Source organism: Perognathus longimembris, chromosome 10, assembly GCF_023159225.1.
Source record: "Perognathus longimembris pacificus isolate PPM17 chromosome 10, ASM2315922v1, whole genome shotgun sequence".
NCBI lineage: Eukaryota > Metazoa > Chordata > Mammalia > Rodentia > Heteromyidae > Perognathus > Perognathus longimembris.
Genome location: NC_063170.1, coordinates 19,533,236 through 19,548,793, shown reverse-complemented (window position 1 = coordinate 19,548,793; position 15,558 = coordinate 19,533,236). Strand labels below are relative to the sequence as shown.

At 50.7% G+C, this 15,558-nt stretch overlaps 1 protein-coding gene across 2 annotated transcripts; it reads right to left on the bottom strand.

The window, feature by feature from the left end:
- Window positions 1-2,619: 2,619 nt before the first annotated feature.
- Slc38a7 (solute carrier family 38 member 7) lies at window positions 2,620-15,558 on the bottom strand. 2 transcript variants are annotated; one of them, XM_048355466.1, is made up of 12 exons: window positions 15,527-15,558; window positions 14,820-14,940; window positions 11,564-11,956; window positions 10,787-10,985; window positions 10,449-10,593; window positions 9,049-9,147; window positions 8,489-8,546; window positions 8,195-8,309; window positions 6,946-7,093; window positions 6,286-6,485; window positions 5,548-5,602; window positions 2,620-3,576 (listed from the first exon to the last, which is right to left on the bottom strand). In XM_048355466.1, the coding sequence occupies exons 3-12, from the start codon at window positions 11,831-11,833 to the stop codon at window positions 3,474-3,476; spliced, it is 1,392 nt and encodes a 463-aa protein (XP_048211423.1). In that variant the 5' UTR covers window positions 11,834-11,956; window positions 14,820-14,940; window positions 15,527-15,558; the 3' UTR covers window positions 2,620-3,473. The 2 variants fall into 2 exon arrangements, with proteins under 2 accessions (XP_048211423.1, XP_048211424.1); XM_048355467.1 differs by lacking the exons at window positions 11,564-11,956; window positions 15,527-15,558 and having other exon boundaries at window positions 14,820-15,399.

Sequence of the window (15,558 nt, the reverse complement as noted above, 5' to 3'; positions counted from 1 at the left end):
CACTGGGGACCTAAGTGGAGTCAGAGGCTCAAAAGTAAATACTAGATATTCACAGTAGACCAAACAATTGTTCTGGGAGTCTGGAGACAGGACTCTTAGGCTGCCACTGTTGACTGTGACAGGTCACTTTCCTTCTCTTTCCCTTTTTAACAACAGTGATGGACTAGACTAGGTTCCCAGATATGCTTTCATCATAAAGAGATGGTACACTGACTGGGAGAGAGTAAGGGAAGGGGTGACATTGTCCAAAAAGAAATGTACTCTTGCCAGGCATCCATGGCTCACAATTGTCATCCTAGCTCTCAGGAGGCTGAGATCTGAGGATTGGAGTTCAAAGCAAGCCTAGGCAGATGAATCTGGCTTCATATCTGTGAGCAGATTTGTGCATGGGCGACCTCTAGTGACCAAATGAAGGAACTGCAGTTGCACAACCTAGTCAGTAAAATGACTAACAATAATTCCTGCTATCTGCCAGGCATTCCCCAGGTATTATTATGCCTTGGATCTGTAATACCTACAACCACAATATGAGCAGCTATGAGGCTAGGTGTGACGGTACACTCCTGTAATCCCAGTCCTGAAGGCCAAGACAGGATTGTAAGTCTAAGTAAGATTGTCTCAAACAACAGACAAGTACAGACTCAGAGAACGGAATCAGCTTCCTAAGTTCTCCTAGCATAAAAGAGACATATTTGAAATTGGACCCAGGTCTAAGAGGCCAAAGGCTTTGCTGTCTAGGCCCCCTGCATTAGCAGGGTGGGCCTCATTAGGAGCGGTGACCATAGGGTCTCAGACCCCACCACAAGCTGCAGAATCAGCATTTGTAGCCACTCCTGACTTGCGTACCTCCCAGGCCACTGAGAACCCCCAGCACATGTCCTCCCAAGAAACTGAGGAATGCAGCTTACAGGTAGTTACAAAGCACTTTTATTTTTCAAGTCAAGTACTTTCTTTACATCAACTCTGCTTTACCCTGTGAGTTACACAAATGTCAGTGATTGCCATTCTTATTTTCTGGTGGTACTGGGGAAAGAACTCAGATCCTTGTATGTGCTAGGCAAATGCTCTACTCCCCCAGTCCTTCTGCTTTAAGTTTGTTTTCAAACAGGTTCTCATGCTTTTCTGTGGGCTGCCACGGAGAGACCCTGAGATTACAGGTATGTGCTGGCATACTTGGTCCATCACTCTCATTTTATAAATAAGAGAATCAGAGTCCTAGAGGTCATTTGTCCAGAGTCATTAGCTGGCAGGCCTCTTGATGATTAGCTGGGAGGGGATCTAAGGGTTTCTGACATCTGCTACTGGAGCCAGCACGAGGGCCCAAGGTTCCTGGACTTGCCCTCTGGGGCTAGAGGTCACAGGCTGGTTGATAGTGGCTGGTGTTCACTGGCTTACTCACATGTGGGTCCACTCCTATGATGTGTGTGACCCTGGCAAACCATTTAGCCACCCTCAGCCTCCGCTTTAATGTAAGGACAACATGAGGGTGACACAAGTAATGTTGGTGCAACACGAGGACTTGTAGTAAATGTTGCCATTCACTCATACATTCACCCAATTAACCACTGAGCATGTTCCTCTTAGGCAGGCACCGGACTATGATGCCTGGCAGGCCAGGATTCTACTTTGTTCCCCTGGAGTTTAGTCTAATGAGGGGCAGATGTGGATCAAGTACCATCAAGTGTATGGAATATTAAGGGATGTTGGGCCAAACATGGTGGCTCACACCTGCAATCCTGGCTTCTCTAGAAGATAGCTGCTTGAGGCCACTATGGACAAAAAGCTTGTGAGCCCCTTGTCACCCCAGCTATTCAGGAACTATAGAATATGGAATGCAGTCCAAGCCAGCCTGCTCATAAATACAAGAACTTATTTGAAAAACAACTAAAGGAAAAATGGACTGGTGGCATGTTTCAAGCAAACACAAGGCCTTGAGTTCAAACCCCAATACTGCCAGAAAGAAAATAAGGGTGACGAGTAACCTATATGAATCAGTGAATCTAGCCATTTGCTCTGGAATTAATTTTTGGGGTGAATGTAACCCTTTCCTTCTCTGTTTTTGGGGAAGAAGGTGAAACCCAACCTCCAGTGAAGTAGTACCCCGAGCTACCCAACCCCTTGGCCTGCTCACAGTGCCAATCTTGGACAGCAAGATGGCGGGCTAGAAGCCTTCTGCCACTTCACTCCATGAATGAGAACAATCTGGTGTTGTAGAAGAGGCTAGATTCTGAGCAAAGACAGGCAGGGCTGTGAAGCTCCTCTAGGATCACAGAGGGGCAGGAGGGAGAGGCCCAGTCAAAGTGGACACAGTAGGACTGGCCCAGCCTGGGAAGGACTGAGGGAAATGGAGGAAAGGCAGGAGCTCAGAGCCTCTCCCAGGTCCCTGTCTGGTTAGGGCAGCCACCCAGCCCTCCTGCTCTGCCCAAACAAAATGAAAATACCAGAGGGGAAGACTCAACTAAACATAGACAGGGTGAGGGAAGAGGAAGCAGATAGGAAAGGAAACCTCTAGGTCCCAGTTGTCCTTCTTCCTTTGGGTTCTCAGGCTATGGGTAGCTGAGGAAGGGAAGAGGGTCAGAGAGAAGGTGCACACACACACACACACACGCATGCACACACTGGAGATTCACTCAGGTTTGGTCAGCTCAGCCCAAAGTGAGGGTCTGAAAGGTTCCCAGACTCCTATATTCCCCACTCTGACCCTCTGAAAAGGGCTCATCTGGAATCTGAGGGAAAAAACCCCAGCCCATCTTCACCAATGGGTTAAGGAAGGAGGACCTCACAGCACCGTGGCACAGGCGGCCCCTGGTCTCAGAGCCATCCTGGCACCCTTTGTAAACATTAGACTTGGTGATGTCTGGGGACACACGAGAGGGATGCCTGGCCTGGACTATTAGGTTTGGAGAGTCAGGGTGAAACCGTCCCCCATCCCCACCCCCATCCCCACTTCCTGAGACTTGGGGAATGGCAATTAGCCATGGCAAAGTGGCTAGCAGGCTTCCTGAGGGTCTGGGGAATAGACAGCTGTCTCTGCACATCTGTATGACTCCAGGGCCACCTTCAGAAGCTCAGATCCAGAAGTTGCCACTGGCCATGGCTGCTGAGGACAGGAACAGGCACTGAACACAGCCCCTATGCAGGGCAGGTACTCCAGCCTTTTGCACACGGCCTTTCTCCAGGGAAGTCAGAATGGGTTCTAAGTCCCACTGATGCGTGGAGATGTTGGGAGGTGGGGGAGGAGGAAACTCCTGTGTGACATGAGACTTGCCACCACCATCAGCATTGCCGGGGCTGGGAAGCAGGAAAGGTAAGGGGACTGAGCTGTCCACAGGTATGGGGCTAGCTAATTCATCCTGGAAAAGGATGTCCAGATGCCATCACACCAGCTGGAATGATGTTGGAGTTGGAGCAGCCCATAGCTCTGAGAGATGGCTCCTGGGGTCCACAATGGCAGTGGTTATGGGAGGCAGTGGTTATGCCAAGAGATTCACAAAGATGGCATTGGCTGTGGTCTGGCCGAAGATGAAGGCTCCCAGGGTGACTAAGAAGACTCCATAAATGACCAAGGCCCACCAGCTGTAGGGCAGAGGACAAGAGGGATGGGTCGGTCAGCCTGTCCGTGACTCTGCAGACTTATCAGCTAAGCATCGTAACAGAAGTACACTGCATCTGCTGACAGAGCACCTGAGTTCCCAGGGCCTTTTCTATACAGAGGCATGTAGGCCAGGTGTGTTCTCCTAGTCCAAAGATAAGGAGACTGAGACCAAATGGAGTTAACAGAATGGTCACAGCATGCGAGGGTGGGACCAGGGTATGAATGCAGGTCTCCTGATGGGCAGAGGGTCAGGGAACAAGCAAGTCATGTGGAATGTGACCATTTCATTTAAAATGAGACAAAGATGAGACATCTGCAGGCAGACAGGATCAAAAACACTAGCAAGTGCTCTACCATTTGAGCCACAGCTCTACTTCTGACTTTTTTCTGGGTAATTTATTGGACATGAGTCTCCCGGACTTTCCTGCCTGGGCTGGCTTTGAACTGTTATCTTCACACCTCAGCATCCTGAGTAGCTAGGATCATAAGTGAGAGCCATTGGTGCCTGCCTGTTTTAGTATTTTGAGACAGGGTCTTGCTATGTTGCTCAGGCTAGTATTGAACCCGATTCTCCTGTCTTAGCCTCCTGAGTGCTAGGACACAAGTGCTATTTGTGGGATATTTCTTTTGTTCTTTTTCTTTTTTGCCAGTCCTGGGGCTTGAACTCAGGGCCTGGGCACTTTCTTTTCTTTTGCTCAAGCACTCTACCACTTGAGCCACTGCTACATTCCCAGCCTTTTCTGTTTATGTAGTGCTGAGGAATCAAGCCCAGGGCTTCATGTAGACCAGGCAAGCATTCTACCACTAAGCTACATTCCCAGCCGGATATTTTTTTTTTCTTTTTTTTTTTAGTAGTGCTTGGGATGGAACCTGGGGCCTTATGCATGCAAGGCAAGTGCTCTACAACTGAGTTACAGTTCCAGCTCTCTCTCTTTTTTCTTCCTACCAGTCCTGGGGCTTGAACGCAGGACTGGACACTGTCCCTGAGTTTCTTTGTGCTCAAGGCTATAGCTTTACCACTTGAGCCACAGTGACACTCCCAGCTTTTTTCTGAGTAATTTATTAGAGTTAAGAGTCTCATGGACTTTCCTGCCCAGGCTGGCTTAGAACCCTGATCCTCAGATCTCAGTGTCCTTAGTAGCTGGGATTACAGGTATGAGCCACTGGTGTCTGATGGAATAATTTTTCTTAAAGTGTGTGAACCTTTTATTCAGCCTCTTTACTATTCAGGGAAATGTGCATACTAATGTGCATTTTCGGTTACAAGTGTGCCACAGTTCACATGCAGCCTGGGTAGGGCTGCGGGGCAAAGGGTGCTATCATTCAGTGTTGCTGAGATTTTGGAACTGCTTTTTTTGAAGGCAACTTGAAAACTCATATACCAAAGCAAAATGAAGTGCCTTGTAACGCACCAATTTTCTCTTAAGAATTGATCCTACACAAACCACGGAATGGATGTGCCAAGATGTGTGACAGGACACACTCGCATGACACACTATCCTGAAACCATCGAAAGAAGGAAGAAGCAGGCATTGTGCCACACACCTGTAATTGTACAGGAGGGAGGCAAGACAAGAGGACAGCAAGTCTGAGGCCAACCTGGGCCATATGAGTATGAGACCAGTGTGTAGGAAGAACCTGTATTGAAATCAACAAAAACCATACACACTTAGCTCCTGTATCTGTGCACAGCCGTGTGTGTCTCAGAGCCTCGAGGGGCACAGTCCACAGGGGTGGTGGGAGAGAGGAATGATGAGGGATTGGAAGAAACTCTCACTTTTTTCTAAGTCTTTCAGTAGTATTTTGAATTGTTACAACTGGTTTGGATTACCTATTTAAAAATCTTCATTAAGCTCTCATGGTTTGCCAGGCCCTCCTATGAATTTTAAGGCCCTCTCCCAGTCCACCCTGCTCCACAACCCCAGGAAGCCCTTGGGTCAGCTGTGCTTTACCTGGCTGGTTTGACCTCTTCCATCTCTGACAATTTGGCTTGAATGAGGCACAGCCCTGAGAAGAGAAGAGGTGGTCCTGGGTTTGGAGGGAGCAAGGGGTGGCTCTCTCGCTCAGCATGGCCTCCTGCTCACCAAGAGGCAGTGGGGTGGCAGAGAAAGGCCTGTTCTGTCCTCCAGAGCTCCGCCCCCAGCCCTCTGCTCCACTCAGCTGGAGGCCTTGCTTCTGCTCTCCCCATAGGCCAGCACCTGGTGAGCATGAGTTGGGCTGTAGGTGGGACTCAGAGCCAAATGGTGGCTCTTTGGTAGCTCACACTTCAGGTTCATTTCAGTGGATTCCTGAGTGGATGGGGCTTCCCTGCTCCAAGCCCAGTGGGAAGGGCTTTCCAGGCCCCTTTAGACAGACATTCGTGGGCCTGAGTTTCTGGTGGGCCTGCAGCCACCTGGCAGTCAGATCCCCACGTCAAGTAGGAACACATGCTTGAGTGTAAAGTGAGACTGTCAGTGCTGGGCTCAACCAGTGGGTATGCAAGGGCTTGAGGCTCACTAGCTGAGTGTGTTAACCTCTGGGCAAGCCTGCCCCCAGTGAGCCTCACATCTCGCCAGCGACCCCCAGGGCAGCTGAGGTGGGCAAGTGATAAAGGTTGGTGGTTACTCTCCTGGGCAGGCTCTGAGCGAGCAGTGAGCTGAGGCCAGGGAGGCCACACACGGGGCTGAGACAGGAGCAGCAGGGGTCCACACCTGGAAAGACAAAGATGAAGCAGGCAGCCAGGCCTCCGATGACTGAGATGACCTTGCCGATGTCAGGGATGAAGAGAGCCAGCAGCAGGGTGAGCAGGAACCACACCAGCGTCTGCAGCACACGCCGTTGCCGCTCGCGCCCCACATCCTCCTCCACAGGGGTCCCCTGGTAGCGCAGCCATAGGCCTTCCACCACCGCCCTACCAGTGAGGAGGATTTCTGTATTAATGCCCCTGCCTCCAGGTCACAGGAGCCAGACCTTGAACTGGGTGGAGGGTGGGCAGGGCCCTGCCTGAGCCCAGGCCTTCGTAGCATGGGCTTAACATGAAGCAATGGGAACACAAGGCTCAGTGCTTTGCCTCGTCACACGGAAACAACACCGTTCATCTCCTTACAAGAAACTGAGTGGGGTTTCCAAACCGATGGGTGCCCATGTGAGAGCTCAGAAAAGGCTGGGAGATTCTCAAGGACTCACAGGATGTTCTGGTTATCCTGGGATAAAGGCACTTCTAAGATCTCATTTGGAATATCCGGGGGCCATTGTAGGCACGGACATTTTTCAATAGTTTTGAACTTCTTCCATAGAACGGTCTCCAGGTAAGGCCAAGAGCCATACTGGAGGGGTTCTGGGGCTCCACGTGGGCTGGGGAGGGGGCTCACCGCCCACAGAAGTGCAGGATGGGGTAGGAGGTGAGCACGCTCAGGATGATGAAGGCTCGGGCAACAGCCACAGCCATGTCTGTGGAAGGGTAGGACAGCAGCACGTCGGGGTCCACAGCGGCTCCAAAGGTCAGGAAGCCACAGATGCCTAAAGGCAGGGACAAGGGGGCTGTGTGAGCGCAGCCCGAGGAGGGCAAGGGGTGGACCAGCCACTCCTACGGGGTGCTGCGCCTGGGGGAGTCCATCTGAGAAGGTGCCTCCCCACCTCACCTTCTGAGATCCCTTCCTGCTAGCTCTCTAGCCACCACACCACCACCTTTCTGAACTTGACTCGCACATTCTTGTCTCAGAATCTCTACACTGACTGCTTTGCTTAGCTCTTCATGCTGCCATCTCAAAATTTGGGTCTCAGTTCAGGTGGCCCCTCCTTGAAGAACACTTCCCATCCACAACCACTCTCACCCAGGCTCTCACTCATCTCCCAATTCTATTTTCTTCAGAGTACATCCCTCCCAACTGTCTCTCTAGCCAGGAAGCCCCACTGTACAGACACTTGGCTTGTTTGCCTTCCCTGTCCCTGGCTATGACTTCAGAGGCTGGAGTAGTGCTGGCCTAGCAGCCCCAACCCCACCCCCATCTTGCATGGGGAGGGCCACAGAGCCCTTGCCCAAACCACTCCGTGCAGCAGTCAAAGCCTTCATTCCCCAGCTACTCCTCAGCACGAAACACTTCCTCTCCAGAACGCTCTCCACAACCTGTCCAGCCTCATGGCTCTCTGCCTTCAGTCTCTGCACCCTAGCTACACAGAGCTGCTTTCCGACCCTGGTTCAGAGACCTTATTTCTCTGGGAAGTTCACTCTTCAGACTGTCTCATCCCTTGGGCTTCCCCAGACAAAGCCTCCTCAGAGAGGGCCCTTCTGTGAATCCACCCCACCCACCACGAGTCACTGGAATCCCCCATTCATTCCCACATGACTGACTCACAAGGAGAATGCCACTCCTCTGGGGACAGGGGCACCTTCACCCTTCACAGTACTTCACTGACAATAGCTTCTGGAACTTGCTAGGCACCAATCTAGAATCCACGAGTGAATAGAGGAACATACTTTTCTCATCTTGGACAGCCTAAATTCAACCCAAAGTCTATGAAGTGCTTGTCAGGTTGGTAGGACAGGAGAGTCCCTAGGAAAGCTGGGCTGGAGGGCTTAGGCACTCAAGTTGACCTGGCCCGTGAAGGGGAAGCACTCACCTGTGCCCAGATAGACAGCCAGGGCGATGACCATGGCAGCTGTTACCACCCCGCCCCAGGTCTTCACCTCAGGCCTCCGCATGCTGTTGAAGACGGGCACGCTGCTCACATGGCACTGTTGGGGTAAAGGGCACAGTCATGGTGGGGACAGAGGCCCTGGGGACAAGAGGAAATTCTAGGGCCCCTGCTTTATCCTCCCCACCCCCAGGATTCCACCCATCCAGCCTGTGATAAGAGTTCCGTCCTAGGGTGAGGGATGACCTAAGGGGGTAGCAGGGACCTCCTTGCTGGCACCTGAAATCCGAAGCAGATGGTGGGCATAGCATTGAACACAGACATCCAGGAAGCTGGCCTGAGAACAAACAATGAACAGCTGCCCGTGAAGCCTCCAGAGTGTCTCTGTCATCCACGCTTCCCCCACGCCAGCACAGCCTCCCGTGGCCAGCCTTCCACATGCCGAGCACCTCCACTTAAGTTCAGTAAACGGAGGCTCTGTAAGGCCCTCCCCTAAAGCCCAAATGCTCAATTTCTGGCTTTGTTTTATTAAAAAAGAGCAGAAGGATAGATTTAGAAAAACGATTCGTCCTTGTATAGAAGATACAGAAACTGACAGATTAACAGTGTCAGGAAATGGTGCAATCTCACTCTGAGAGGCCCCCCAACCTGGGCTGTGTCTAGCACATAGCATCTGTCAGATCTCACGAGCGTTTCTCCCTTTATTGCTTGGTGAGTCAGCCCTGCTCAGAGTGAATAAACCCCAAGAGCCCATGTGGCCTTTGGATGCTTGACTCAGTACCTCCCAGGGCCAATGTGACAGGCTCTACCCCATGTATTTCCTGGGGAGGCCCACCCACCTTGTCAGGATATCTCCCGAGGTCATCTTGTTATCTGGCCAGATGTATTTGATAATAATGATGGCAGTGACGTACCAGGTGCCCACGACGCTCAGGAAGCTGCCAGGAAGGAGAGACTGACTTCTTCCTCCCCAGCCCCAGTAGCCCCTTACTTGATGCCATGCCAGTGTGCCCACCTATTGCTCTTGGGACAGAGATATGCCAAGCAAAGACTTGGGAAATACCTTGAAAATAAGTTTCACAGAGACCCGCCACAGCTAGGAGGGAGCTGGAAGCCAGTGGGCAGCATTTCTGGCTATGGGCACATAGGATGTAGTTCAACTCCCCGGCTCAGAGGCCATGATGGAAAACTGGGCTCCACAGCGCAGCGACAATTTTGATCTAAGATGCCCAGACTAGGCAGGGTTGGCTGTAGGCTGTTCTGTGGGCCTTTGAGCACTAGGAGATGCTGAAGGTAAAGTAAGAGTATAAAGCAAAGCACCAACATTGAAGGGAACCATGGAGAGAGCAGAATGAGATACTTTGCTTACAGGTAGGAAGCAGCCTGGGCACAGCCCTCTCCCTTCTTATCCCACCCTTCAGATACTAAACCAGGCAGCTCGTCTCTCCCTGTATCACAAGCTGCATGGGAGATGCTGCCAGGCTAGAATCTTTTTTTTTTTTTGGCCAGTCTGGGCCTTGAACTCAGGGCCTGAGCACTGTCCCTGGCTTCTTCTTGCTCAAGGCTAGCACTCTGCCACTTGAGCCACAGCGCCACTTCTGGCCGTTTTCTGTATATATGGTGCTGGGGAATCGAACCCAGGGCCTCATGTATACAAGGCAAGCACTCTTGCCACTAGGCCATATCCCCAGCCCCAGGCTAGAATCTTGAAATGACCTCAAAGCCCACATTCCCAGGAAAAGCCTCCAAGCTAGCAGGTTGCCTTCACACTCCTTGATATCCTCCAGTCCTCCCCCCGCCCTTTATTGTAGTCCTGGGGCTTGAACTCAGGGCCTGGGCACTGTCCCTGAGCCTCTCTGTGCTCAATGCTAGGGCTCTACCTCTTGAGCCAAAGAGCCACTTCCAGCCTTTTCTGTTTAAGTGGTACTGAGGAATTGAACCCAGGGCTTCATGCATGCTAGGCAAGCACTCTACAGATTAAGCCACCTTCCTAGCCCCAGTCCCTTCTTTGACAAGAAAATTTAGAGCTACATCTCTCCTAGATGAAAAGGACCATGCTCCCCCCTTGATGGTGACAGAAAAGGGAAGTCTTGGGCCTAAAACACTACAGGCCTTTGTCTGTTCATTCCCCAAGAAAGTGAGATGCCATGGAGGGACTCCCCAGCAGCTCCTGGGTCTCCAGCTGACCGTGACCAGAGCTGTCCCACCCATGTTGGGGGAGGGGGGAGCACCTCCAAACCTGGCATATTTCTGGAAGCCAATCTCTCTGGGAATGGAGAGGGGCAGGATGAAGAGGAAGGCAGTGAGGCTGATGGTGAACTTGCGGTCTGTGTACCAAAGGCTGCTGCTGGCCCCCTCTGGCTCCTTGGCTATCACAGCTATAACTGCACGGGGAGGAAGGCAGTGTCATCCCGGGCCATCAGAATGTGGCCTTCCTGCTCTGCTGGGCCCCAGACCCTCCCTCTACTGGGCCCCAGTTCAGATGAGGTCAGGCAGGTAGATAACACCCTTTCTCTTCACCTTGGGATCTCTGGGGTTGAGGGGGAGATGAGGTGGGCACCTTGGGAAGAACCTTACTCTTGTCTTGCTGGTCCCCGATGATGATGAGGAAGGCGATACAGGTGCCGAAGGTGTAGACGGCGATGGCCACCTCGCACAGCACACCTGTTAGCTTGCCACACACAGCCCATACCACCTCCTGGTAGGTCCGCTCATTGCTGGCCTGGGAGCAGTAGGCCAAGATGACCAGGCCACTGATGATGAAAACCAGCATGCCCTGCAGGCAGGGCAGGGAGAAAGGAGGGTGTGGAGAGGCTGGCAGCTAAGGGCGTCTCGAAGTATTTTACTAGGTGGCTCTGGCAAAGGGATCTCATTTGGCAAGGCGATTTTAACTGACTGCTAGAGGTTGCCAAGTTGAGGTTTTCTTTAAGAAACAAAAGAGTTCTTGAAAAGTTTAAAACATAAAAGTAGAGGGCATAGTATAATGGACACAAGGTAGTCCCATCAGCTTAAATAAAAAATCACCAATTATGGATAGTCTTATTTTATCTTATTCCCTTCCCACTATGAAGCCCATACAAGTTATCTGTCATTTTATCTGTAAAGATGTCTATAATTCTCAAGACTAAGGCCTATCTCTTCTACCACAACTGCAAAATCAAAGAACTACCTAAAAAGTTAAACATGCAATTGATGTTTAAATCTCCCTGAAGGCTTCTATTCCAGCAGTGCTGGAATAGATTAGCAATGTCTGCCACATATAATGGAGGGGAAGAACGTCAGCCTCAGACTATAGCTGTTCTACTGACGCAGCGCCCACCCACACTCATCTCTATCACCGGTCTGTACACTCACCATCTGCAGCGAGATGCCAGCTGCCACACCCCCAGCAGTCCTGAAGGCCGCTGGGAAGTTAAGCAGCCCTGCACCCAAGCAGGCATTGACAACGATGAAGATGGCCCCAAGCGTGGAAGTGGTGCCTCTGTCGGGACCCTCAGGAGAGGCTTCACCTTCGCTTTTGGGGACTGTGTCCACACAGGGACTCTGCAGCAGTCGCGCCCGCTCCCCGGCATCAGTGCTGGAGCCCCACTCACTGTAATCATTGTTAATGCTCAACTGGGCCATGGCCCCGAAAGTCGTCTTGCTGTAAGAGCTCTGGGTTCTGCCTCACGACCACATCCCTGGGGGTAACTGAGGAACACTCACTCGCCTGTTCAGGACAGCTATTTTACGAGGACTCTTGTCAACCTAGACGGGAAATAGGCAGGTATTACTGTTATCCTGAGATGCGGAGTTCAAATCTGGGTGTGCCTCTGGGAAGCACATTGCACTGGGTGCCACAGTATGAGATAGCAGACACAGAAAAATACACCAGATGCAAATCCTGCTTTCAGTCTTATACTAGGTAAAGAAGACCTAAACAGAAAAGAGAAGAGGCTACCACACCTAGAGCTGATGCTAACACATCAGCATTAGGAAGGCTCTCACTGAGCAGGTATGCCATGGATGTATCTTATCTCACCTAATCCTGTGACAGCCTTGTGATCACAGGGTCAAAGAAATCAACTTACTGACTCAAGGTTGGATACGAGCAGGCCCTGATGCAGGATCGGAACCTATATCTGTCAGCCTGTTTCTACACCACAGGCTCTCAGAAGCTCTCAGGAGCTCTTACCAACACCTGTGCAAGTTTCAATGTATTACGTATGGCTCAGCACACTTCCCTGCACCCTAGAGTTTAAATTCTATCACGCTGAGGCCAATTGTCACTCTTCTCCCACATGACAAGTTCCCCATTATCTGTCTAAAGGCCCAAGTATGCTTTCGCCATTTCCCGGAAGACACAGGACCTACGCCTGTGGCTGGGGAGGGACTGGAAGCATTTCACACACAGGAAGTCTTTCCTGGAGTCCCTGGAAGGTCTGGTACTGCTCAGGCACTTCCTTGTAGCATTCTCTCATGTGCTAGCAATGCATAGGCATGGATTTATTTTCCTTGGCTGAATTACAAGGCTCTAAGGCTACACATGTGGTAGTGATAGTTACGATATACCACTCCTACTGCATCCCACAGTGCTTTGTCTCATTTAGTCTTCAATGGAGCCCTAAAAGTGGGTTTACTAAGGAGAAAACCATCCCACGGTTAATGGAGGGTTTGCATTTGTTTGTCACTGCCTCTCCCTGGGCCTGAGATGAAATGCAGTTTTTCCTTCATTCTTGGTCCTTTCTCAAAAGCCAGAAAGAGATTTCTTCTTCTCAGAATCCTGAGCTTCAAGGGGTCCAGGCTTGAAAACTGACCAATGTTCTCCAGCTTCAGCTCACACAGCCTGAGGACCCCCCCCCCGCCCCCAACACACACACACAAAGAAGTGATGGTTTAAACCCATGTATTAGTTCAATCCCAGATCAAGAGCATCTCCCAGCAGGGAGAAGCTGCACTCCGGGTCTCAAGAGTAGGCTCTGGAGTCTGAATGCCAACCTATCTGCTTTCCTAGACAGCTGACTTCGGCAATCACTTTACCTCTTTAAGCCTTTACATGTTAAGTTTCTGTGAGGAGTGTCTTAACATTAGCAACTAGTTAGTACTCAATAAACAGTCATTATGGGGCTGGGAATGTGGCTTAGTAGTAGAGTACTTATCTAGCATACATGAAGCCCTACTCTGAGTACTGTTTCCTCAGTACCACATACACAGAAAAAGTTGGAAGTAGTGCTGTCACTCAGGTGGTAGAGTGCTAGCCTTGAGGACAAGAAGCCCAGGAATAGTGCCCAGGCCCTGAGTTCAAATCCCAGGACTGGCAGAATAAATAATCAGGCTGGGGTGGGGGGGTATGTAACTCAGAGGCAGGGTGTATCTGATAAGGAAAGCCCCAGATTCTGCCATAATAATCTAATCAGGGTCTATCATAAAGCCATCATTTTTGAAATTGTCAGTCCACAGGGGTAAACAATAGCTCCTTGGGATGATTCTTAGTTTCTCCCAGTGAGGGTGAATAAACAAAGCTCGGAGAATTTGTGAGAAAAATAGTCTTTTCATTGCTTGAAAGTTCCTGCTTTGGCTGGGTGGCTCTGTTCTTGTTAAGGAAAAAGAGGAACTGCCTTGGGATAAGAAAGGATTTGTAAAATGTAAGGTTTTTGTCTCAAACTGGTTTCACCAAGACAGACTTACAACTTTCCCCAGACAAGAATGGCAGAGGGTATATGTTTTGACATTGCTTGTGAACAGTTATTCTTATTTCAAAATCACTTTATGTAAATAGATTACCCTATTCAAACTAGCTAATCAGGAACAGATTGTGAACCTGAGCTCAACAAATCTGAGCACAGGGGAAGGGCCTGCTGAGTTAGGAATAAATACCTGAGCAGTCTACTTGCTCTGTGTGTGTGCTTGCTTGCCAGATTTTTAGCTGATGGTGCATCCTTCTAGGCAGAAGTAAATTTTGCCTCGCTAAGACAATTCTTTATTTTTATGCCTATCGATGTGGCTCCAATGGTTCTTGGAGAGCATTTTTATGACATATTTCCCTCATGAGACAGAGAAGGAAAAGTTCAATTGCTCTCAGATATCTGTCATTAAGCATGTAACCAAGAGGACTTGGGTGTGGCTTAGGTGGTATAGTATTTGCCTTGAGTTTGGTCCTGTGTGTGTATGTGTACAGCCAAGGGACACAGTCCTAGGGGAAATTTGCCTCTACTGGTGCAAGATTCTGGAAAAAATGAGTTTGTGACACAGGACTTTTTCCTCTTGTGCAACCTGTTCTCAGCAAAAAACCTGAGTAGTGACTAGTGATGGCAGAGTTTTCTAATTCCCAGCTTCCAGTATAGTGTCAGAGTGGTCTAAGACCACTTGTTTACACTACAGCTACAGATGTTTATTGGATGACCCATCCAAGGTCACAAGGCTAGAGCAGCTTCCTGCCTCTCTAGGCAATACATTACCATAGCCCTCCTGCCCCAATCTTGTGTCATCTCCCCAGCCTCTAAGCAGAAATTGAGACTGCAGATCTCATGGGGGTAAAAGTCAATCTCCTTTACAGACCCACTGCATCAGTGTAGGTCCATTAATCCCCATCTCACCCCCAATCACACAGCTCCAACAGCTCCCAGCTTACCTGCTATTTCCACCTGCCTATGGTGGAAGGGAGCCCTTTGTTTCTTCCCAAGATCTGTGATGATTCTCCTCACTTCCCTCTCTGGCTTTAAGTTTTTCTTCCCGAAGACTTTGCCTAAAACCTGGAGTTAGTATACAGGAGTTCAGGCGATTTCTGAGCTGACTTCAGAAAGTGGGGAAACTGGTTCTAATACGGATTCAGAACTGAGTGCTCACACGAGACAGGGAAAAAGGCTCCCGAGGGAGCGAGATTAAGGTCACAGTGAGCAGCTGGCAGGGCCATAACTAGAAGCCCGATGCTCTATCGAAGACTTAAGTTGACCCCTCAGGTCCCACCCAGGACCTGTCCCAGTCCAGTCCGGAGCTACAGCCTCGAAACCAGGGTTGAGGTGCACTGGAAGGTGGACTAGGAAATGTCCGGCTGGGCCAGGTGTGTGTGCGTGTAAGGTTCGCAGGCCTGGAGTGAGGCAAGGTGGGCCACGTGGGTTAACTGGAGGGCCGCTCCGGGACTCCATCCTGGCCTAGGACTGGGTGGAGACCCGACTGGATAAGGTGCCACCCTGGCGGTGCAATAAAAGGCAGGGGGTCGAGGACCAGCTCCAGGGACCAGGAGCGAGCTGTGGCCTGAGCTCTGCCGAGGGGGGAAACCGCAGGAACCCCGGGTCTCCAGGCTCCCACCCTCCACCACCTCCACCTACTACCACTTACCTACAGGGCTTCATCCCGGAGCCGGCTGGGGA

What these genes read in the sequence shown, in the direction of transcription:
- Slc38a7 (XM_048355466.1), bottom strand. Translation starts at nt 11,833, where the DNA reads ATGGCCCAGTTGAGCATTAACAATGATTACAGTGAGTGGGGCTCCAGC. An exon ending in CTGGCATCTCGCTGCAGATG is followed by an intron (nt 10,986 to 11,563) that starts GTGAGTGTACAG and finishes CCCTGCCTGCAG; the next exon opens with GGCATGCTGGTTTTCATCAT. An exon ending in CGGGGACCAGCAAGACAAGA is followed by an intron (nt 10,594 to 10,786) that starts GTAAGGTTCTTC and finishes CTCCCCGTGCAG; the next exon opens with TTATAGCTGTGATAGCCAAG.